Source organism: Plectropomus leopardus, chromosome 6 (assembly GCF_008729295.1).
Source record: "Plectropomus leopardus isolate mb chromosome 6, YSFRI_Pleo_2.0, whole genome shotgun sequence".
Classification (NCBI taxonomy): domain Eukaryota; kingdom Metazoa; phylum Chordata; class Actinopteri; order Perciformes; family Serranidae; genus Plectropomus; species Plectropomus leopardus.
The window spans coordinates 31,268,602-31,291,861 of NC_056468.1; the positions used below are offsets into that span (position 1 = coordinate 31,268,602).

Sequence of the window (23,260 nt, forward strand, 5' to 3'; positions counted from 1 at the left end):
TACCCCTGCCTAAGCCCTTTCCTTCATTCTGCTGTGCTAAATTAAGCCCCAGACCCAGAAGGGGTGGTGGTGGGCAGAGATAAGGCAAGTCAGCCATCAGCTACGGTGATGTCTCTTTGGGTGATGATGATGGCTGCTCTTAATTCCCCGGCACTTCAACTTGGCCTAGTCATGGAAGAGCAGAAAGAGGCTTGCGCATTTCACAGGAGAGCTGGAGACAGATGTAGCTGGACATAATGGGGGTTGAACAAAAAGGAGGGGGTGGAGGGGCAAACTCATGGTCACAGCTGCAACCTCGCCAGAGGATTGGAGGCGCGCTTCTAATGAAGGGCTGTAATCAAGTCGCTCATGCTAACCTCCCACACCCAGCGAGGCCGACTTGCCAAAATGCCTCTCTTATGACAGAGGGTTTAGTATGCTTGAGGAAGAAAACAATGAGAGGAAGAACAGTCCATGTAATGCACAAGATAGAATGACGTATTTAACAACCAATCTGTTCTGCATTTTGGCAGAAAACACATCGGTATTGCGTGCGGTAAACAAGTTAAGCCAGATGTCACGCTAGCGGAGAGCCGATGAAAGGTGTGAAAAATTTAAAAAAAGATTAGACCTGCCAGGTGAATACAGGCTGTGCCTCCAGACACAAGCCTCACAATAAATGTCTTTTAATGTATGCAGTATTTTCACTGCCAACACTTGGATGATGACAGCTGGATCCTGCTGCTCACCAAAGATCTGGCCAAACAAAGAAAATTTTTAGCATTGCGAGGTGGCGAGTGAACAGCAGAAGTGGCACACTCACTAGGGAGGCATCTGTGGATGAGACATCTGTTGGGCCGGGACTTCCTCCCCTCCGAGACAGCTTTCAGTAGACCAAGGCCATGACTCAGGTCTGCACCAGCTGCTGGGCCATGACTGGATCCATTTCACATTTTTCCCTATAACTCCTATCATAGTCCCTAGTACACAGTTTTCATCAAATCAAGAATGCATATGAAAGCGTATCTGATCACGATTTGGCTTTTTGGATCATCATGGATATGGACCACCAGATGGATTAAAAAATAAATAAATAATATAAATACATTTTTTCAAGGGTGTTTACCAAACAGCAGCGTCTGGGATTGAAAAATGCAGCCAAAACATAGGAGTCAAAAGCTGCAGTTCCTCTAATGACCACTTGAGGCTGGCTCCAGAGGCGAGTCAATCCCTACAGAAAACCATGTTAAAGTGCCCAACTTAACAGCAGAAATAAACATGTTTACAGCCTGGTACAAAAAAAACGGCTTTGGTCTCTATGGCAGCTTCACTCTTAATTTTTTCCCCAAAGAGTATGTGTGCTCAAAAATGAAAAAAACAAAATATTCCAAGAGTTTTTTAAGCTATTAATTGCATACATATTTATACTACACGTGCATGTGCTTGTGAGTTGCACTGGTTCTGCGATACAAACGATATCAGCTGTCTGACTTCTTCTGTACGTTGGACGTCTGGAAAGCTTAGTCTTAGTCTGGTAAGCCAGCGTATCACGGCAGGAGTGGGATCGTACTCCTCAAGAGGAGGACAGCAGGGGTTACAGTAGCTTCACTAATGTTAGCCACCATGTCGACCTTGTTGTTATCAGCCATGTTAGTCTTAGCTGCCAGCTAAGTCAAAACTTGAAAAGCCGCTGAAACTTGCAAAGATCCCTCACTAGATTCCTTTTCCTCCTCTCTTCATTGAAAATAAAATTTCATGGGCTTCAGTTTTATCCACAATGACAGCTATTGTATTGTTACCGTTAGTTTTTCCAAGGTAAAGTTGTCTTTCTGTGACTGTGTGATAAAGTTACTGTCACTAATGTTAGTGTCACTATTTCCTGTATTTGTCATTTCAAATAAAAAGCCCCCTGGTTTAAAAAAAAGAAAAAGGAGTTTATGATATGGCGTTTCTGTTACTTGCAGACATTTTATTAAGGCTTATATTCCACGTAATTCAGGGTGGACCAGTTATTGTCCTCGGCTTCTTTGTCAGATCTGCCCCTCACTCCTCCACAGCGCCAGCCTCCCGCCCACACACGGTTACCTCTGGATCCAGAAAACCAAGACGGCAATGGCCAAAATGCAGAACTCAAGACTTCAGAATGGAAGTCCACAAACCAATGGGTAATTTCATGGGAGCTGCTTCTATTATTTTTAAGGTTTATAAATGTTTACAACCACAACCATTTGATTAAACAGAGAAGATAGATGGTTAAGTCTGTCTTGTCGCCTTCATGCCCACCAGAAGAAGGTTTACTGATGCATCCACTATGAACATAGGCATGTGTATGCAATCGTCATGATTGGGTTATTAATTTAACTACTGCTACTGAAGATTAATCCTGTTACCAAATATCTCTACTGGTTCTCTCTCTTGCTGGCTTCACAAGACCATGATCTTGCAGCAGTGCAGGGTTTTGCTGTCTTTTGAAATCATCATTAAAAGCAGTACGCATTAACACATCTGCTAGTGGAGGGGAGGTGGGGGTAGGGAGGGCATAATTCTCCTTGTCATCTGAGACAGCATTCCTATATTAGACATGCTAAACCAGATCACTGCAGAACATTAAGCCTGACAGCAGCGCTTTAATATTTGATGCACTCTGCTACCGTGGCATAAACCACCAAACTGCTGTAGCACGGGCTAAACTGACAATTCTCTGATACATTTTTCAAAAGTCAGGCTTCCATCACATGGAAGTGGAGAAAAGTTCATCATATTCAGCAGGGAGTTGTGAGATGCTGAGATGGATTAGTCAGCAGGGAGGAGAAATGTGCGTTTTTTCACTTGTGCTTTCAACAGGTCGCCCTAGTTGCGAAACCAAACCTGCCAAGACTTTCTCCACTGGCATCAAGGGTTTCAACTTTTGGAAAATATCATTATGGCTGTCCCACAGACATGTAGAGCTGACCGAGAACACAGCCAGTAAACTCATTACAGGGTTGGAGGCAAGCCATATATGCCTACCAGTGGGCCTGTCATGGTTCTTCGACAGCAGAGCAGGTAAACTTGTTAACTTTGACATCCACATGACCCCCGAAGAAAGGAGGGGGAGGAAGGAAGAGTCACAGACTCGGTAAAACATCACTTACAAAGTCATAGCAATGACAGAGGAGGCTGTCTGCCGCACTGTTTTCACTGCTAATTAAAATAGGTCCAGGTTCTGTAAGGCTAAACGCCTGCCTGTATGCCTTCTGGTTGTTCTTAAATTAGACAAATCAGGATTCAACTGAGACTGACAAGTGATTGCATTAGGCACTGCAGCACATCACGAGAGCTGTGAAGCAGAAGCTAAAAAAGGCACAGACAGGTCACACCGATGATTATAACTATTGTCGCCTGTTTTACGCAACTGCAGTGACTATGTACATAAACTGCTGTAGCACACTGAATGCAGTACATGAATAACCTGTTTATGAGTCTTATCCTGCTTATGATCATAATCACGAAATGGCATTTACATGAGCACAGAGAAATCAGGTTATTCATATTACATGAATACTTTCCAAGGGTACTACAGCTAGAATATTTTGGTTTCTTGCAAACAGAATATGGTGTTTACATGCTCAAACACACAAAGAGGATATACGAAAAGCAAATCATAAAAGGGTTATTTGTGTCCATGTAAACACACTTGATGACATGAGGATAGGCACTCAACAGAAACAAGAAATGTTTGCGATTACAGGGACACTTTGCTGATTTTCAACCAGCTTTGTATCATAACTAGGGATGGGGATTGTTAATATTTATTGATAATGATACCATTATCAAGACTCCCAAACGTTCCGAGTTTTTATCGATACCACTATCAATACTTTTCTATTATTTGGTGGAAAGACAAGGCAACAATACGTTTTTAACAGAACTGGTTTTGCTTTTATTGCTTAACAAGTGACAAAATTTCTACCCTTCAATAAACATGGCTGATGTGACAAGGCCCCTTAATTATAACATAAAACTAATGACAGCAAAAATATATCAGCAGCACATACACTCACCGGCCACTTTATGAGGTACACCTTGCTAGTACCGGGCTGGACCCCCTTTTGCCTTCAGAACTGCCTTAATCCTTCGTGGCATAGATTCAACAAGGTACTGGAAACAGTCCTCAGAGAGTTTGGTCCATATTGACATGATAGCATCACACAGTTGCTGCAGATTTGTCAGCTGCACACCCCATCCCAAAGGTGCTCTATTGGATTGAGATCTGGTGACTGTGGAGGCCATTTGGGTACAGTGAACTCATTGTCATGTTCAAGAAACCAGTCTGAGATGATTTGAGCTTTATGACATGGCGCGTTATCCTGCTGGAAGTAGCCATCAGAAGATGGGTACACTGTGGTCATAAAGGGACGGACATGGTCAGCAACAATACTCAGGTAGGCTGTGACGTTGCAACGATACTCAGTTGGTACTAAGGTGCCCAAAGTGTGCCAAGAAAATATCCCCCACACCATTACACCACCACCACCAGCCTGAACCGTTGATACAAGGCAGGATGGATCCATGCTTTCATATTGTTGACGCCAAATTCTGACCCTACCATCCGAATGTCGCAGCAGAAATCGAGACTCATCAGACCAGGCAACGTTTTTCAAATCTATTGTCCAATTTTGGTGACCCTGTGCGAATTGTAGCCTCAGTTTCCTGTTCCTAGCTGACAGGAGTGGCACCCGGTGTGGTCTTCTGCTGCTGTAGCACATCTCAAGGTTCGACGTGTTGTGCGTTCAGAGATGCTCTTCTGCATACCTCGGTTGTAACGAGTGGTTATTTGAGTTACTGTTGCCTTTCTATCAGCTCGAACTAGTCTGGCCATTCTCCTCTGACCTCTGGCATCAACAAGGCATTTTCGCCCACAGAACTGCCGCTCACTGGATATTGGACCATTCTCTGTAAACCCTAGAGATGGTTGTGCGTGAAAATCCCAGTAGATCGGCAGTTTCTGAAATACTCAGACCAGCCCGTCTGGCACCAACAACCATGCCACGTTCAAAGTCACTTAAATCACCTTTCTCCCCCATTCTGATGCTCGGTTTGAACTGCAGCAGATCGTCCTGACCATGTCTACATGCCTAAATGCATTGAGTTGCTGCCATGTGATTGGCCGATTAGAAATTTGCGTTCACGAGCAGTTGGACAGGTGTGCCTAATAAAGTGGCCGGTGAGTGTATTTTCCATCACTACCTTCCATTTTATATTGCTGGGAAAACAAATTTCTCACCCAAACAACTGAATTATTCAACTTTCTCGCCAAAAACTACATTTTCTTTTTCTGGAGGTTACATTTGAACACATCATGATGACATTTGATTGACATTTCCTACTATTCTTTAGGTTACGAACAAAATTTCCACAGCTGTCGTACACATCATGTCAAGTCATTGCCAGGTGTATTATCAATATTCTGTTTCGGGTCCTTTAATACTACTACTGACAAAATTACATTTGTTATGTTTTTGTCTGGTGATTCTTCAAGGTCAGACGAGAAGCTCCAGAGTGTGAGTCTTCTTTTTATCTTTGCTAATATTTTTGAGATTGAAACTTGTCCACAAACAGTGCTGAACTTTACGGCATTGATTATGCTGATGATGAAATCTCACAAAAACATGTATCTTTCCATGAATACTTGACTTTCTTTGGGTTGAAACAAACAAACAAACAATTTATGACAAGTTTGTGCAGGGGGCCCTGAAACAAGCTGACACAACAAGCTGACAGTCGGCCGTCGGTTAGAGTTTGTCACCCTTGTTTTTGCAGTGTGTCTTCCACATTGTGTGTGTTCAAGTGCAACTTTTTGTACATGGCAACGAGAGGCAACACAAAAGTCAGCCTTCATCGGCAGTTCTTGGATGATGGTTTGGTGTTTCTGGGCTTTACGATAGGTCCATGAATCCAAGCTGGACCAACTGCATGTGCAAGCCCCAAAGAAAAATGTTTCACAGTTTTAGGATAAGAGTCAGTTTATCTGCCATTTGCAGTAAAAATTACAATCAAAAACGGTTACAAGTTACAGGACCTAGAATAAAAAAATAATAATAAAACAGTAAAAAGTATAAATAATAATAATATGAGAAACAAAAGTCGACATGTGGGTAGACCAACAATCACCTGGCACAAAATGCCTCAGCCTAACAAATGCCTGACACTCAAAGTGCAACATTTAATCATATGTGAATGAGGCCCATCATGCATTAGCATAGTGTTTGACAATAAAATGCAATAAACTGTAAGTGATCATGGAGAATGAGTAATTTAAAAAAAATACTTTCAGATGCTAAGAACATTTAATTGACAACCATCACATCATCGGCTTGTAAATATGAAGAATTTTTTATGCGACAAATTCACCTCACAGCCCTGAGAAATGTATATTTTGACTATTTGCCTTAAACCTAATCTAGGACCTGATTTAAACCAGTTACGAGTGCAAATGGGAGTCTGCCTTCAGTGTGAACATGGCCTTAATGTGAGCAAGTCTGGCTCACACACCCCCACCCCAGACCCCTGTCTGTGACAGCCACATCAGCCAATTGTCATCAGCAGCTGAGGAGTCCTTTCCCAGTGCATCCATCAGCATGCGTGCACCCACACACACACACACACACACACACACACACACACACACACACACACACACACACACACACACACACGGAGGTACTCAAAGGGATTTGTGCAGATTCATGAGAAGACCCCTGGCTAACGTCTCAATAATCTCTCACACAGCTCTATAAAAAGACATGACTGTTAGCAATATGGCTCTGCCTGTCTGAAGGACGCTTGTTGTCACATATAGAGACCTGTGTCATCATGTGTCCAACAAAGACCAAAGTAAAGCACGGAAGCACATTATAATTCATCCAAAACACAAAACAGCAGTCTACTAATTATGTGCCTCTCAAAAATGAGCCTCTCTGATAGATAGATATATATTCCCTTTTGACTTTTGCTCCTGAAAATCTCAAGTTTCACAACATGCACTACAACAAAACCAGGTGTGGCTAACCTCCCTCGGGTCCAACTGTACAAGAAACAAGCATTTACTGTAACACCCTATAACCTGTGTATTATCAGCCTGAGGCGACCTGGATCAGTCCAACAGCCTGCATCAGTGAAACATTTACCTTAAAATGGCCCAGTCAAAGTAAAATCAAGGGCTGATCTGCCCTAGATTCAATCACTAAAAAAGGAAGTGTGTCACTTTCTGTTCCCTCTCTCGGTCGCTTGGTCAATAGGTTGCAATGAGCCTCGTAGATATGATGTGAACGAGGGGGCTTGCACAACACTCCTGTGCCCTTTGAACGATGGTATGTATGCTGAAACACTAAAGTAGGGCACTGAAACTCTTAATAAGAGACGTAATGGCAAAAAGAGTGTGAAGAAAAGCACACATTCTTAGGGACTGTTCGTGATTTATGGAGCAGGAGGGTGGTGGAAAGAGGGAGAGATGAGTCAAATAAGTTATTCAGCAATGGGGAGGTTTTTTTTTTTTTTACTTAGGGGAGGCACATTCAATATTAAATTTCTGTATTTTGTATTTCTTTTACTGCAGATTTTTAAATGTTTTATTTAAAAATCTTTAAATGTATAATTATGCAATTCATCATAGCCAGAAACTGAAATTATCATTGGATTTTCCAATTTCTGACAGTCATTGAACAAAAAAAACATAGTCAAATCTAAGCTTAAAAAAGTAGCACTTCATTAAAATCATGTTATTCTATGTGTAATTTAAAATTTTGAAAAAAACATAAACCATTTACATGAACTACCAAGCATGCACGACAGGAGCAGAAAAAACAAGGCTTTTTTCAACTCCAGGGTTTTGTCTTCAACTTTTAACCCTTTGAAACATGAATGACTTTTTTTTTGCTGCATTCAGAAAACTTTCACAAGTATTTAACCCTTTGAACCCTGAGAAAATTGGTTTGATTTCTTTCTAAAATGTGGAGAAAAAGCAATGAGCAACTTGGCAAGAAATGTCCCACAATATTCAAGAAATTAGTAATTTAGAAAATTATTTTTTAAAAAGCTAGGGAAATATTTCTAATACTAAACTACATTTATAATTGTCATAATTATTTTTTAATAATTTAATAATAAAAAGAGGTTTTTGTAAGCACTTTTTTCAGGCCATTCACTTGTATTTTCCCTTTCCTTTTTTTTCTAAATTTGAACTAATTTTCTTGTACTTTTTTGCTAATATTTGAGCTATTTCTCCTTAAGTTGCTCATTGCCATCTTCCTTTTTTAAATCAAGCCTATTTGCTCAGATTTTAAAGGGTTAACTTTCAAACATCAAAGAGTAAGTTTTGAAAACCAAAAAAAATCTTTTTGGTGAAGGGAGTGTTGTACATTCTCTAAAGTCTCTTGTGGAGGCTCCAGGAAAAATATTGGTAGCTTCAGAGAAGGTAAAAAAAAAACAGCCACTCCCTTCCTCTGACAACTAAAGAACAGTCCCTAAATTGTTTCCTGTTATTCTCTCTCTTTCTTACTCAGCATTATGTCCAGACAAGTAAACTCTATTCTGCAAAGCAAATGTGTGAAATTAGTTTTGCACCCACTTCACTACACCTCTACATACTATGAATCGATCTGATCGACATGCAAGTGCAATGTCACAATATGGGATTAAATACCTGAAATCGCGTGGGCATGCTTCTTAAAATAAATCTTTACAAATGACACAGTTTAGCAGCGAAACACGGTCTGCTGCCTCTCACTCATGCGCTCTACACACAAGAGATGACATCATGTTGGGTCAGCTTGGGTTTTAGTCGGTTTTAGTGCTCAGCTTGCTATCTACATCTGCCATTTCGAGCGCGTCATGATAGCCTACATTTACTTTGAAGGCTATTTTTTAACCATGCACTTGAATGCATGTAGATTTTAGCAGCATTTATGCATGGACAGATATCTATATATATATATATAGAATGATGAATGACGTGCTAGTATTGTGCGTGCAATAAATGAATGCAAGCACATACTGCAATCGAAATGATGAAAAATAAAAGTGTTAATGGTGCATATAATGCTCGGCTGGTTAACGAGTGCAGACAGACGTAGTAAAATGTGGTTCAGGTCATGTGTAGTGGACGTTACACCGTCTCAAGCGAAAGCCATTGTGACTGCGCGTTGATAGTAAAATCTCACTCACAACAATGTAGGATGCAATGGACGGTACCACAGTCATTTTTGATGTGACACACTCACGCAGGACTGGCTCACAGTGCATGACAATGCTAAAAAAAAACACCGAGGACAAGTTTACACAGCCGTCTTATCGGCTTCAAACCCCCCACAACTGTACTATCACTACAACCTGTCATCCGTCTGCTCTCCATACTCACCCCCTGAGGAAGAAACCAAACAGCAAAGCGTCTTCTCCGTCAGTTCACAGCGTAAAATTGCAGCGTAGATTTTTCAAAGCAGGTGCAGAAACACATCAATCAAGAAACATCGCTCAAGAGCTTAAAAAAAGCAAACCTACGCACTTATAACCCCAGCGGGCTGATGCTGCTGGTCCCCGTGCTCACCACCTCTGAGTGTCGTTGAAACAAGCCGAACAACGTCGAAAACAAGCGACGGTGGTCATTTTTTAACTTCAGGTGCAACGCGTAGTTGTCATTTACACCCACTCTTTACCGCTTTGACATTTTAGCTTCAGTAGCTTAGCCGCTGACACAAGAGGAAGTGTCATTTCAGCCGAGCACGAGCCCGCTAACCGTTACAAACAGTGACACAACAACAACAGAGGAGGAGGAGAAAAAATAAAAGCACGCTCACCTTGTGCGAAAGTCGTCGTTGTTGAAAAGCGTTACTCACTTCAGGAACATTTTTTAAGTCCGACTCTGGAGATGTCGGTGTGACTTTGCGAAGTGCTGTCAGTTGGTGAGGACTTCCTGAATGACGGAGGAGCAGCGGGAGCACAACCCCTCGCCCGTGTTTGACAGCTACTTTGACAGACAGGCGGAAATAAAGTTGGCTCGTGCTGCGAAGGGGTCCGCGCGAGGATGTGCGCGTTCAAGGTGTATTTTGCACATGACACCTATTTTATTTTTTTCTTGCAAGAATCTTATGGTTGATTAGTATGCCCTAATGTAACGCAAACGCAAATCCGCAGCGCTGCTTTAAATAACAAGTGCTTTTGTAAAAGTAAATTAACAATACTACACCTTATTTCCTTTGCAAATCATTAAAGATGCATGGACTGAGTCATAGCGATTCTGTTGCAACTTCAGTGATGGCAGTCCAGGTCGTCTCATGAATATACTCAGTACAATGCTGCCACCTGCTGTTGAAACTCCGAAGTTCAACTGTAACACTTACTAGTATCAGGTTTTTATTTTGACGACATACATTAACTATTTGAAACCGGAGCAAATTTGCTTGATTTCTTTGAAAAAAAAAAGTAATGCGAGAAACAGCTTAACAATGTGTGTGTGTGTGTGTGTGTGTGTGTGTATGTGTGTGTGTGTGTGTGTGTAACTTTAAATATTATACATAAAGCTTTAAGTAAAAACCAAACAAACAAAAAGGAAATCTTCAACCAGTTTTACTTAAAAAAAAAAAATAAACGAAATAAAATTTGGAGACATGTCTTGTCAAGTTGCTCATAACATTTCTGAAAGAAATCAAACCAATTTTCTCAGGTTTTAGAGGTTTGAAAGGCTAATAAAAGGCATCTGAATGCAGCACAAGAAAACTGATGTCAACCCAGGTGTTTAATTGTTAAAAAAAAGAAAATCAAAAAACGGGATGTACCTTGAGATTTTGAAGGTACTGAGTCCTTTGTACAAATAAGCATGAAATACAAGAGCATCATTAAGTTTGGAAAACACTTCTTTTATTGTTTGTGAATTCACTTTATGGCATTACTGTCCAGGAGCAGGGCAGAGAAAGAAACTGACACTTAAATGTTTTACCCCAGTGGGTTTTATAAATACCCACTAGGGTCTGAGAAAAGATGAATTTTTGGTCAAGAGGCGCTAATCTCATGCGATTTTGCATTTCACCATGAACCTTAACTTTGTGATACAACACCAGACTTTCCTCCATGGCATCGGCATATACATACTTCATCTTAAAGTGAGATAATTTTAGCTAAACATGGGGCTATAAGGAGAATATGTCCTTCTTATTGTGTTTCGGGAAAAGTTCACATTCTACAGTTATACTGACATTTAGAGATGGTAGACCGATTTTGATCATTTTTGCATTGCTTTTTTGTACACTAAAAAATAAACAAATGAACAAATTGCTCTTTTCAAATAATTTAATCACATCAAAATAGATGGGTTTAGTCAGTGTGGTGAAAGCACTGAAACAACCTTCGTATGCAATGTCGGGGGAATAACGTAATTTACCACAAATAGGGCTGATCAGTTGACTGACTAAATAACTGTGGGCCGACAAATGACATTTTCGCAGCTCTTTTGGCGCCTGTGGGTCAAAAATGGCTTATAAGTGATGGCGTTTACTATTGGCTAAGCATGTTTAGGCATGATAAAACAGATAAGACGGCGGAGATATGTGATCGCTTCATTGAAAAACACTGATTTTCACCACTGACCGCACCGTGACTCTCCACTGATCATCAGAGTTTAGAAAAAGCAAAAACACTAAGTGGAAAAGGAGCCAACCATGAGCCAACCGGGAGCCAAAACAAAGAGCCCTTACAACCCCTAGCGGTCAGAAATATGCCTGACTAAATATTTCACCGTATGTTCCAACCCATATTTAGAAAATACGCTCATTGGTATCTGGTATCGTTTATCTTAGTTATTTCCTTTAATTGTTTGGAAAACCCTGATTAAATATGTTTCATGATACATCCAACGTCAATTTTACGGACATTGTATACAGGCATAAGGCCAGACAGCTCGACGCTCAGGGGTCCTGCCGGTTGTAGGCGCTGTTCCAACAGCAAGCTGCAAAACACAAATCGATTGTTTATTTTGTGTTTGTTTACATTTTTCGAGCGAACAAATGGCTTCGACTTTGCTATCACCTATGGTGGATTATTACAACGATGAAGAGGAGCTCGATAGCGTGGACGACGACGATGACCGGAGTTTCAGGGGAAGAGATTCAGAAGAAGGTAAACGAACTGACCAAAAGCTCCCTGACTGTCGGGCTCGGTCTACTTGTTGGAAAACAACGGAAACGCGCGATTATTGCGTAAAAAAATTAGTTATTTTTAATACAGCGTTTACGGAGAGGTTGTAGATTTAGCTCGATGGGGGACATTTTTTATAGTAGTACTTCCGAAATCACATTTTAACTGCCTCTTTTCAAACATTAATCCGATACGAGCCACAGCCACACGCCGTTAGCTTTCTAGCTACATAACAAGCTAACCGACCACAATCGGCCAAGTTTCTGTTCCGTCAGGAAACATTACAGAGGCAGGTGATGTATTTTATTCAAGATAAATATTACACTGGCTGGACGTCTTCGGTGTTAGCTAACAGTTAACGATAATAGCAAAAACTCGCATTTGTTTACAAGCTAACAAGCTAGCGTGCCAATATAAACGTGAGGCATTAATTAGCTTTTATCACATTTTTGAGCGTTATTGTCGAGTATTATTGTTATAAATCGATAAAACGCAAATGTAATTTGAGTTAAGATACATTTAGCATGTTGCAGTCCACTGGGATTAATGCACAGTTTCAATAAATGATATGCCAAGTGGGGCACATAGCGTTAATTAGCCAACTAGCTACGTAACGTTAGCTGCGAGCACTGACAGGTCGGCAGGCGTGCTGTGTCCACTGCACTGCCCTTTTCACACTATTCACTGAGACAGGACGGATTGCAGTGAATGAGACAGAAAGACAAGAGGAAAGCAAGGCGATGACAGCAATACAAGGTTGGCTAGTTTCTTCACAACGACTTCCAAGCGAAAGATGCGCTTGATTGATTTGTTTTTCCTGCTCCGGATATGTTGACGGCTCTGTTTTGGCAAACTACGAGAGCTAGAATCGGGTTTAAACAGCTAACATGGGTTAGCACATAAATGCTAACCGAAAATGAAAGCTGCTGTGTCAGCTTAATACGACTGGGCCTTCTCTTGTGTCGGGCTTTTTGAAGGTAACGCTGGCTGACCGAGGTTATCCCGGTGCTTGTAAACTTGGCCCCCAAGTTTGCCACATCGCACAAACATGTTAGCTTCGCCCGGAGAGAGTTTCCGTTGGACTGACAGCAAGTTAGCCGGGGGCCGTTTCTTATTAATCCCACCATGCGGCAAATGCTTGACACTCATATTAACAGCTGCATTTCTGTCGCTAGTTGTATCAATGTCATTAGATTACGTCTACAAGCCGTAACTTTATGTAGCTACACTTTTTTCAGGAGCATATCAGTGTTGGCAAACTTGGGTTTCCCTGGTGTCCTATTCTAACAAACCAGAGGACATTCCCAAACAGGGTGTTCACCATTACCGTACCGGGGCCACGCACGTCTTTTGATCTGTACAGATCTCTGCTGTCTGTCTGTCTCTCTGTCTGTCTGTGGACTCAAATTTATTGCAGTAAGTCTGGGATGTAAAGGTTAAAAAAAAAAAAAAAAAACAGTAACAAACAATTATCTTGTGGAGCACGCTGAAATCCTCACCTGTACAGTATTTTTAAAATGTTTTTATTTATGACATACATTTATATTTTATACTTTCATTTATCAATTTATTTATATTTTTATTTATTCATTTTATGTTTTATACTTTTATTTATATTTGTATAATCTGAATGTCTGATTTATTTTTTTTTTTACACATTTTAATTATTATTACAGTTTTTTTGTTGTAGGGAAAATAATGTGAAAATAGAAAACAGAACACACAGGAAAGAAAATAGATCCGAGGTCATGGGATGTTCAAAGATGTTTCAGATGCCTTTCACAAGCATTCAAAACTTTGAACTCTGAGCAAAGTGTTTTGATGTATTTTTGAAAATATGGAGGAAAAAAGCTATGAGCAACTTGGTAAGAAATGTCCTGCAGATTGTAAGATATTAGAAGATTTAGGAAATAGTTGGGTTTTTTGTTGTTGTTTTTTTTTTAAAGGCAATGGAAAATATATCTATCTATCTATTGTTGCTACTTCCTTCCAGAAAGTCTGAATAGGACTAGACCAGAAATTATCGGCTTGATCATCTATGATTTCTCCACACTCCCTTCATGTACTATATTCTTTAAAACAAAGCATCGATTTTGAATTTTAGTTAAGAAATAGTTTTGAAAGTCTCTTCTCTTTCTGTTGTGACCTTTTCCAGACACAGAAGATGCCAGTGAAACAGATCTTGCCAAGCACGACGAGGATGACTATGTTGAAATCAAAGAGCAGTAAGTGTTTTGTAAACCACGGATCAGCTGTTTTAACCTACGAATAATCTGAAGGTGAAAGTTTTGAATGTTTGCCCGGTGAAAGGAAATGTGATATCAGCTATTTCATTGCAGGATGTACCAAGACAAACTGGCCTCTCTGAAAAGACAGTTACAGCAATTACAAGAAGGTAATCACTTGGATTTTTTTTCTTATGACTGATGTATGTCAGGAATTTTCTATATCTGAATGACTGCAGCTCATTGTCTGTGAGGCGGGTTTTGTGAGTGGGGGTTCATTTTTATGAGATTTTTTGAAGGACACAGCCAGATCCTCACTGGTTACTCATGTTGGTGGTTCGGGATTACATCATCAGGACACAAAGGCAGTTTCAGAGGCCTCTTAAAAGTGCAGCCACTGTCTCTGGCTACGAAGATAAACCAGCTGAGAAACAGATGATAACTGATGACAAACACTCCTCCGCCATCAACAGCAGGTTTTGTTTGTCTGTTTGTTGATTGAGACGGTTTCAGAACAGTGAATTTAAAGTGAAAACATTTTCGATTGACATGTTGTGGCCCTTTTGTAAATCCAGATTTAGGTGCAATATCAATCTCATCTATTAATAACAGTAATAATAATAATAATAATAATAATAATGATAATAATATTTTAATAATTATTTTTATTATTTTATTTATATATTTAACACCCTTATAAGACTCAAATAAAAACAAGCAGCAATGCATCCATAGATCATAAAGTCAATTATTACAGTATTTAATTAATATAAAAACTTGACAAGATAATTTTCTGAAACTCAGTAAAATTCTAATCATAAAATTATCATCAGTGCAAATCAAGATCTGTGTATCACCATAAATTCAGACTGAATATGCCAGCTTGAAAATATGTATTTCCAAATGGGATTTGAAGGTGGAAAGGGATAGACTGGGGGTGGGTGATGACGATAGCAGGTACAGGATGTCAATTTTAAAATTTGGTCTAGAAATATTGATGTTGTATTTTAGTGAAACTGCTTGAATTAGAGTTTTACTACTTGCTGTCATTCTACACAACACTTGACAACAAATTCCTGCGATTCCATTGATCTTTATCTCTTAAGTGACCCTCTCTCCTTGCAGGTACACTGCAGGAGTATCAGAAGAGGATGAAAAAGCTGGACCAGCAGTACAAAGAGAGACTCAGAAATGCAGGCAAGTTGAGAAATATTTCAGAAATGCAACACACTTTGCCTTCTTTCTGATGCATCCCCACCAACCACGTTTAAAGCAGATTATTGAAGTTTTGGAGCGCTTCCTGTGTTAATTTGGTTTGTTTGGCCAGACAAGAATACTGGCAATAAGCAGTGTAGCAAACCAACTGTTTGGAGGTGAGAAATAGGAAAAGAAAACTTGTTCAAATGCAAAATCTTATGGTTATAAGACGAGAAATGTTGGCCATGGAAGTATTATATGTAAAGAGGTCCGATTTCCCCCCTGGCTTCCTTCAAAAGATGCGTTATAAACTGTAATAGTAAACTTGTTTTAATATTACTGCCATAGAATTGTACATGTTATAGTTGACTGAAGTCTTGACTTTTAGTCTTTTTTTCTTGAGAATAAAACTATCTTGTTTTAAATAAATATTTATTGGAATTGAATTGTCAACAGCTAAAACCAGTGATGGCGTTCTGTGTTTACATTCAGTGGTCAGTTGAACTTTGCAGCTATAGAAGTCGCACATTTTGATTAGCAGAAAGGGTAAATAAAGCATGTAGCAACACACAAGATTAGTGCAAAAATACAGTGTCTACCCAGACATTATACTTTAGTGAACTAATGTAGAGATGTAGTTTTATTTTGAAAACTGACTGAGCTGTCTTTCTGCTCCAAACCCGTTCATCTTCCACCTTCTGACTGTTTTCATTATATTAATTACTTTATTTCTGTTGACTCACTGCCTTCTGTCCGGTCAGCTATTTCTTTGCTTGCTGTGCGTGCCAGAATTTTATGTACTTATTTTTTTTGCTGCTCAGCAAAAAGTGTCTTTATGTTCATCGATATTTGCTTTAAATTTTAGGCTGTTTTTTGCTGTAAACCCGTGCGTCCTCTTCCTCCACTGAACCCTCTTGAGCTTTCTTTTTTCTAGCCTTGACAGTAATGAACGTTAACTTTTGTTGTTAAAAGTCAGATATAACATCCAAATTATATTAAACTGGTGTTTTTATTCTCTTTACAGATTTGTTTCTCCAGCTCGAGGTGAGTATGATTCATCTTGCTTACTGACGGATGTAGTTGACATGTAACTGACCTTTACGTTTTTGGAATTACAAATAAAACATTCCTTCTGTTTCTGTCATTTCTTTCTCTCAACCTCCTGCAGACAGAGCAGGTGGAGAGGAACTACATCAAGGAGAAGAAGGCGGCAGTAAAGGAGTTTGACGATAAAAAGGTTGAACTGAAAGAAAATCTAATTGCAGAGCTGGAGGAGAAGAAGAAGATGATCGAGAACGAAAAATTAACAATGGAGCTGACGGGCGGTAAGGGAGCCAGGATAAAATAATTCGTCAGGGACTTTCTCAGTAGAAGAGAGAAATGTGGTTAAAAAGTACGGGGGTGGACGTGAGACTTTTTCTCTCTCCACACTTAAATATGAAGTTGTCTGATGAGAATAAGACTTTCAGAAACAGTGAATTAAGATGCTGTCTGTGTTGTTGAATTGTCTGCAACAGATGTTTGTTTTGCTTTTTAATCAGTTTGACACAATTTTGATGTTATTGGTCGATCTCAGTTTGTCATTATTTCTTTCATGCATAGATTCGATGGAGGTAAAACCTATCATGACTCGGAAGTTGAGGCGACGGCCAAATGATCCGGTCCCAATACCAGACAAACGGAGAAAACCGGCACCAGATATCCTTTGCATAACTTTGCACTCTCAGATTGGCAGCTGTCACTTTAGATTAATCTATGACGGGGAAATTATCCAGTATTATTTTTTCTGGTAGTGTTTTTTTTTTTTTTCAAAGTTTCTCAGGTCATTTGTTTTAAAATATCTTCCTTAACTCTTCACACCTCAGCTAAATTATTTGTTAACAGATGAACAGATAATGGAAGATCTAAGAACACTTAATAAGGTACGTTTTTCTGAGTGTCTTGACCTTATGTATGTCAATGCTCAATGTTATTTTTTTCCTAATTATGTCTTTTAAAAATTTCCACTCCTTTTCTTTTTCAGCTTAAGTCACCAAAACGGCCAGGTATGACAAAACTCTTTTTTTGCAGATGTTTTTTTCTTTTTGTTATGCACAATGAGTTCTCGGCAATACTTTGTCATTAAGGGAAACAGGCTTGTTTGCTTTTTTGCTGAGTTAAATAAAAGATGGTAAATAGCTGTTGGTTAGCTCAGCTTAGCACAAAGACCGGAAACTGGGAAACAGCTATCCTGGTTTGGTTCAAAGGTCACAAAATGTGGAGTATTTCTTGTTTGGGAGCAGTAACTTCCAAGCAATCAGCAGAAAGAAAAACTGTGGCACATAACAACAACAGGAGGTTTTTACACTTTGGTTTTTATACACAGAGCTCAATGCTAACTTTTAAAAGCGGTCGCCAGGATACTTCGACCTTGCAGATTTCGTTAATCTTTTTCGTTCATCGGGTGTTTTGTCGCTCACATAAATTGACACATTTGTTTGAGATGTTGATGCTTCAGTTGAACTTTTCACCTCAACGTCAAACAACTTAATTCACTGTAGTCTCTAAAACAGATGCACATGCAGGTAAAAGCACCAATCCAGGTGCAGCATTATTTGGTTCTGCTTCTGACCGTAACATCAATATTTTAACATCACTACTGCAACAACTAGTAAACATTTCTTTATATTGGCGTGTCTGTTCTGATGTTTGCTGTCTCCCAAAGTGGTTGCCAACCTGGCAATTGTTCCTGTGGAGCCCCGGTACGAATTAAATAAACAGGAACAGGTTTATTAGTGAGCTGGCAGGCGGATTTATGTTTCCAGTCGTTATGCTAAGCTAAAATGATCGGCTGCTGGTTGTAACTTTATATTGAGCGGACAGAGAGTAGAGTGGTATCGCTCTTCATCATCATCGATCATCATCCTATAGTCTCACCGAGAAAGTAAATAAGCATATTTCCCAAAATGTCCCAAATGTGTGCCTTAAAACAGGAAACTATTTGTACACAAGTTTTGCACGGTGACACTTACCAAGTGTTTCTTCCTCTGTAGTGTCTCCCTCGTCTCCAGAGCACGTCCCCTCCGCTCCCATGGAGAACCCCTCCCAGCGTTACGAGGCCCGCATCGAGGAGGGGAAGCTTTACTACGACAAAAGATGGTAAATTTCACATTTTATCCTAAAAAAGACATCTCAGTGTTTCCCCTGACGTAGTGCCGTTTCTCACACAGCTGGTGTCACCACTAGATGGCCACATTGCCGCAGGTTTCGATGTCTTTGGTCTGGTTTTCAAAAGACATGTTCCAACCACTTTGATGGCAGCTTCTTTTTTATCCCTGAGCCACAGAAAGAGATATTTCTGAGGAGCTGCTGAATAAGTGCTGTGCTTGAAGCCACCATAAAATACATATTCAGAGAAGGTGGCTGCATTAGAATCAGTCTGCTGTGATGCAGAGACGAAGAGAATGAAAATCCTTGACCAGATACGGCTCTGATACCCCTCTGTTTGAGAGCAGAGCTCTGCATCAGACATGTGTCAGAACATAAGGTCATGTGAAGAGGGGTAACCATAATAGAGTTGTGTCTTATTAGCTGCTGATACAGATGGAGGAATTTGAGGGGAGTGTGCTATGAGCTATGTGCACGCTTCTTTCAAGGCAAAGTCTCATTTATTCATCACTAAAAAAGACGCCACCACCGGAAAGCCTTCACAAAGAGCCGCAGGGAGACACATGCGTCATTATTCTTCAGTGGGCCCTTAATGATCAAACGTTTTGGTTGTCAGTCTCTTCCCCTGGGTTGGTTCTGTCCTCTGACAGTTCTGGAGCCATTAAAATAAAATAACAGACTTTTTGTTTTGACTTTCCAGTCCAATTATCTATTTAGTGCCATCTCAGGAGGAATGCGGTTTATTCAGCTGGGTAAAATTATGTATAATGAAGCCCTCTGCTGTCTGCACTCAGGCTGATCCTTCATTTCTCACCTTGAACGCTGAATTAAAGCTTTTTGCGTGTGTGTTTTATGCCCTGACAGGTACCATAAGAGCCAGGCCATCTACCTGGAGTCAAAGGACAACACAAAGATTAGCTGTGTCATCAGCTCAGTGGGGACCAATGAGGTGAGCTTTGGTTCTTATCAAGCTCCTGCTGCATATACTGGTGTACTGCTTAAAGGTGCAGAGTGCAAGCTACGGCCAGAATTTAAATCTAAAAGGGATCTGTTATGCTTTTTTTGATATTTAGTGTCTTACATCTAATGCTACATCTAGAAGCATTTTTATCTTAATTTTTATATTTGTCATTTTTCAATTAAACGCTAATTGCAGATGTTCACTGTTGCTGCCATTCAAAGCAGCACTAAACGGCATTTTCAGTGAGCCGCTCTCCTCCTGCTCTCTCTGCCTGGTCAGCTTGAATCAACACAGAGTAGTTAAAAACAGAAAGCCCACACCGAAACACAAACAGCTCGAGTCTGTCATTAAACACATTAATTACTGTTGGGTAACATTAGCTGTGTGATACTAAAAATCAGCCCTGTCGCTGTTACTCTTTTGCCGCCGACACAGAACCGGTTCTGTTCTGGTTCCCACAGCTGGTTTTGAACCATTTAGAGCATTTTAACCAAGAATAAATTGGTTCAGTACCTGAAAGAAATGGTTCTTGGCTGCCACCAAAAAAATAGCATTATTTTTTTTACTTGAATTGTGCACCATGCCGACATCAGTGAGCGTGTCATTCTACAGGCTGGGAAGAGACGAGGGTAAAGGCAACGCTGGAGAAGTCAATTGCGAAATTGTCAGGAAGAATTTCATTTATCGTTGGTTGTTTCATTTATACTTGTTTTTTGGGTACAAACAAATATATAATATATATATTTCCACGCCTGAAACTGGTTTGGAATTAACAGAAAATTTTGGAAACATTTTTTAATTGTTTTAGCTCTTTTTCCAAATATATTTATAGAAATCCAATTACACAAAATTACTCTTTTTTAATATAATCTAGTGCTGTGCTGTGTGAATGTTGTAATATCAGGAGTATTAATGATACATTGAGACCAGGCTGGCACTTAACTCTTTTTTTAAACAAAGATTTAAGATTTTAAGATTTATGTGCACAAAATACAGCAACTGAAATACAACAACAAAGGAGGACAAGGTTGTGCAGGTGACAGTTAAGTAACAACTCAGCAAACAAAGTCAGTAAATAAACATAAAGTAAGCAACATAAATCAACCAAAAACAATTAAAAACAATTTAAAAAAAAACGTATAACAACGTTAAAAACCATTAAAACGTTTTTAAATTAATTTGTAAAAATGTGTGGGAACCCTGAACAGGTGCGAACATGTCATGAATCTAACGTAGACTTGACCTCTTTTTTTTTTTTTTTTTTTTTAGAACAAATTTAAGAAAAACCTGGATTATATTGGTGAATGAGGCTCTTTGGTCACTAGAAAAGTAAAGCTCTTCTTTCCAGGGAGCATTTGGATGAAAAATATAATGTGAATTTATTCCTGGAGTACCCTAGATTTCTAAATGAATATGGACATAGTTTATATAGACAGCTACTTTGGAATACTTCTCTTTTTTAAATGTGTGTATTGAGGGCTTGTCTCGTCTTTGTTCTCCAGATTTGGGTGAGGAAGACGAGTGACAGTACAAAGATGAGGATCTACCTGGGACAGCTGCAGAGGGGAGCGTTTGTCATCCGTCGACGGTCGGCTGCGTGAAACATTACCCCCACCCCCCACCCAACCCCCATCTGTTCATTTATCCATCCATCCACCCGCTCGTTCAGCCCGTTTCCCTATTTGGTGCATCTCAGTTGAGTTTGACATGTGGCCTCTTATTCTTCATCATACACACTAACCCCTCCTTACACAAACACACACACAGAAACACAGTCTTCCAGGGCCAAAAATACCTAGAGATTTTTCAACATAAACCAAATGATAGTACAGTAAAAGGGGTCATATGCTGACTGTTTCCCAGCATTATTTGTCACTATGTGGCATGTGTATGAAGGAGGTTTTCTGAATCTTTTCCACACCATGCAGTCCTTTTCCACTTACCATTAAGTTATTTTGTCTCGAGCAGCCTCACGTTGTCCCACAGTCCTCACGCCTTTCAAAGTGTGTCACTGGTGACATGTAACACAGCAAGCACTGAAAAACAGACAAGGAGATGCTTTAAATCCAGCTGATAATCATGAATGACTGATGTTACAGTTTCCTTACAGCAGGAGTCATTTTTCAAAAGAATATGCCTTTTGCACTGTCACCAAGAAATGGCTGCTTGCTATGCTGACGGTTCGTCCTAATAACATGTTTAAAAAGTTAGATGTATTAAAACGTAAATTTCTTATTTGAAAAAAAAGTATTTTGAGGTTTTTATGTTATTTTTTTGCCATTTTATGTGAGCCTCTCCATGTGTGAACGATTTGGATTAGTTCAGACTGTATTTGCATGTGGAGCGCTAAGTTAATTGTTGATTTGTACTGTGTTTCATTTTATTAAAATGTTCTCTGCATTTTATTAACTTGATGAAAAGGTTTGTTGCTTTAATATTTCAGATATACACAAACATGTTTGCTGGAATTAAACTAGTCACTGTAATCAATCATGAAAAGTAATTGTTCCCAAAAAGATTTTTTTACTTGTGTGTTACTTTTAACACCTTACAAGAAACCCCTATCAGCTAGTCAAATTTTGTGTGTTTGGTCTTCAGACTTAAAATGGTCTGCCACTAATTCTTGGAGTTATGAGAGATTTCCCTCACATACAAGTGGTTCTCTGTGATCCATCATCAATATGAACATTGATTATAGCTAATTTAAAAAATGTCAATCTATAGCTGTAGATTTAAAAATCTTCCACTGACCTCTTGCAGTTCAGACGGGGACCTCCAGGGGTGCGTGGACCTGCCTTTGAGAAGAAGTGTTTTAGAAAAAAGTGATAAAATATTCATAGATTATGCTCATTCTAGAACATGTTTGACAATATCTTAAATTGCTCATTATAGAGCGCTCCAAGGATGACGTTTTTCTGGAGTCCTGAGGTTGGCTTCACCCTGGTTCTTTGTTAAAAAAGCCGATGAGATTTTTCCACTGAATTTTGGATCATAGCAGAAAATAAGCTTGAGTGTAAGTAAACAAACGTTTTTGACACCTTTATATTTTGTACAACAAGCACCACTTTCACACTTTCAGGGTTTTTAAGCCTAAACGTAACAGCCAGGAGTAAAAAGCTACAATAAATAAGCTACACTATGGTCACATCGCAACCGCTACAAGGCTGTATAAAGCTGTTTGGCGCGATGTAGCTTGATGACATTCTGTAGTCTCATTTAGCCACTTGTTAGCAACCGTCTTTTTTAAGACACATAAAAGCTTTATGTTTGAGAGTGTGTTTATGCATTTTATGTTGCAGAACAAAATGTTAAAGTATCTTATGGTTGTGTTAAGCACAGACTTAAATTCAGGCTTCTAACCAAAAAATGACTAAAAAAAAAAGATTGACTTTGAGACACAGGAAACAGAGGTGCTGAAATGCTAATTGAATTCTGGGTTTTAGGACTCATTACTGTTCTCTATTGTTAACAGTAAAGAACAAGCATTTGAGTTGCTGTTTATTTTTCCATCTCAGTGCTCCGTGTTCATATCATCTGGGGATATTTTTCCACATCCCATTGATTCTCCAGCGTCTCCGTATAATCG

At 39.5% G+C, this 23,260-nt stretch overlaps 2 protein-coding genes across 2 annotated transcripts in view; one reads left to right on the forward strand and one right to left on the reverse strand.

Annotated features, from left to right (window-relative positions):
* Positions 1–9,673, reverse strand: part of taok3a (TAO kinase 3a) — a 92,076-nt gene extending 82,403 nt beyond the window's left edge. The window contains 1 exon segment of the mRNA XM_042487569.1: positions 9,521–9,673. The gene's annotated coding sequence lies outside the window, so the exon portion shown is untranslated.
* A 2,261-nt stretch (positions 9,674–11,934) lies between these two features.
* On the forward strand, positions 11,935–22,083 carry suds3 (SDS3 homolog, SIN3A corepressor complex component). The gene is made up of 12 exons (XM_042488089.1): positions 11,935–12,126; positions 14,300–14,369; positions 14,484–14,539; positions 15,495–15,566; positions 16,591–16,610; positions 16,735–16,891; positions 17,169–17,264; positions 17,427–17,488; positions 17,590–17,611; positions 18,599–18,704; positions 19,578–19,662; positions 21,177–22,083. The coding sequence occupies exons 1-12, from the start codon at positions 12,015–12,017 to the stop codon at positions 21,273–21,275; spliced, it is 957 nt and encodes a 318-aa protein (XP_042344023.1). The 5' UTR covers positions 11,935–12,014; the 3' UTR covers positions 21,276–22,083.
* Positions 22,084–23,260: the final 1,177 nt, after the last annotated feature.

What these genes read in the sequence shown, in the direction of transcription:
- suds3 (XM_042488089.1), top strand. Translation starts at nt 12,015, where the DNA reads ATGGCTTCGACTTTGCTATCACCTATGGTGGATTATTACAACGATGAA. An exon ending in ATTTGTTTCTCCAGCTCGAG is followed by an intron (nt 16,611 to 16,734) that starts GTGAGTATGATT and finishes AACCTCCTGCAG; the next exon opens with ACAGAGCAGGTGGAGAGGAA. An exon ending in AACAATGGAGCTGACGGGCG is followed by an intron (nt 16,892 to 17,168) that starts GTAAGGGAGCCA and finishes TTTCATGCATAG; the next exon opens with ATTCGATGGAGGTAAAACCT.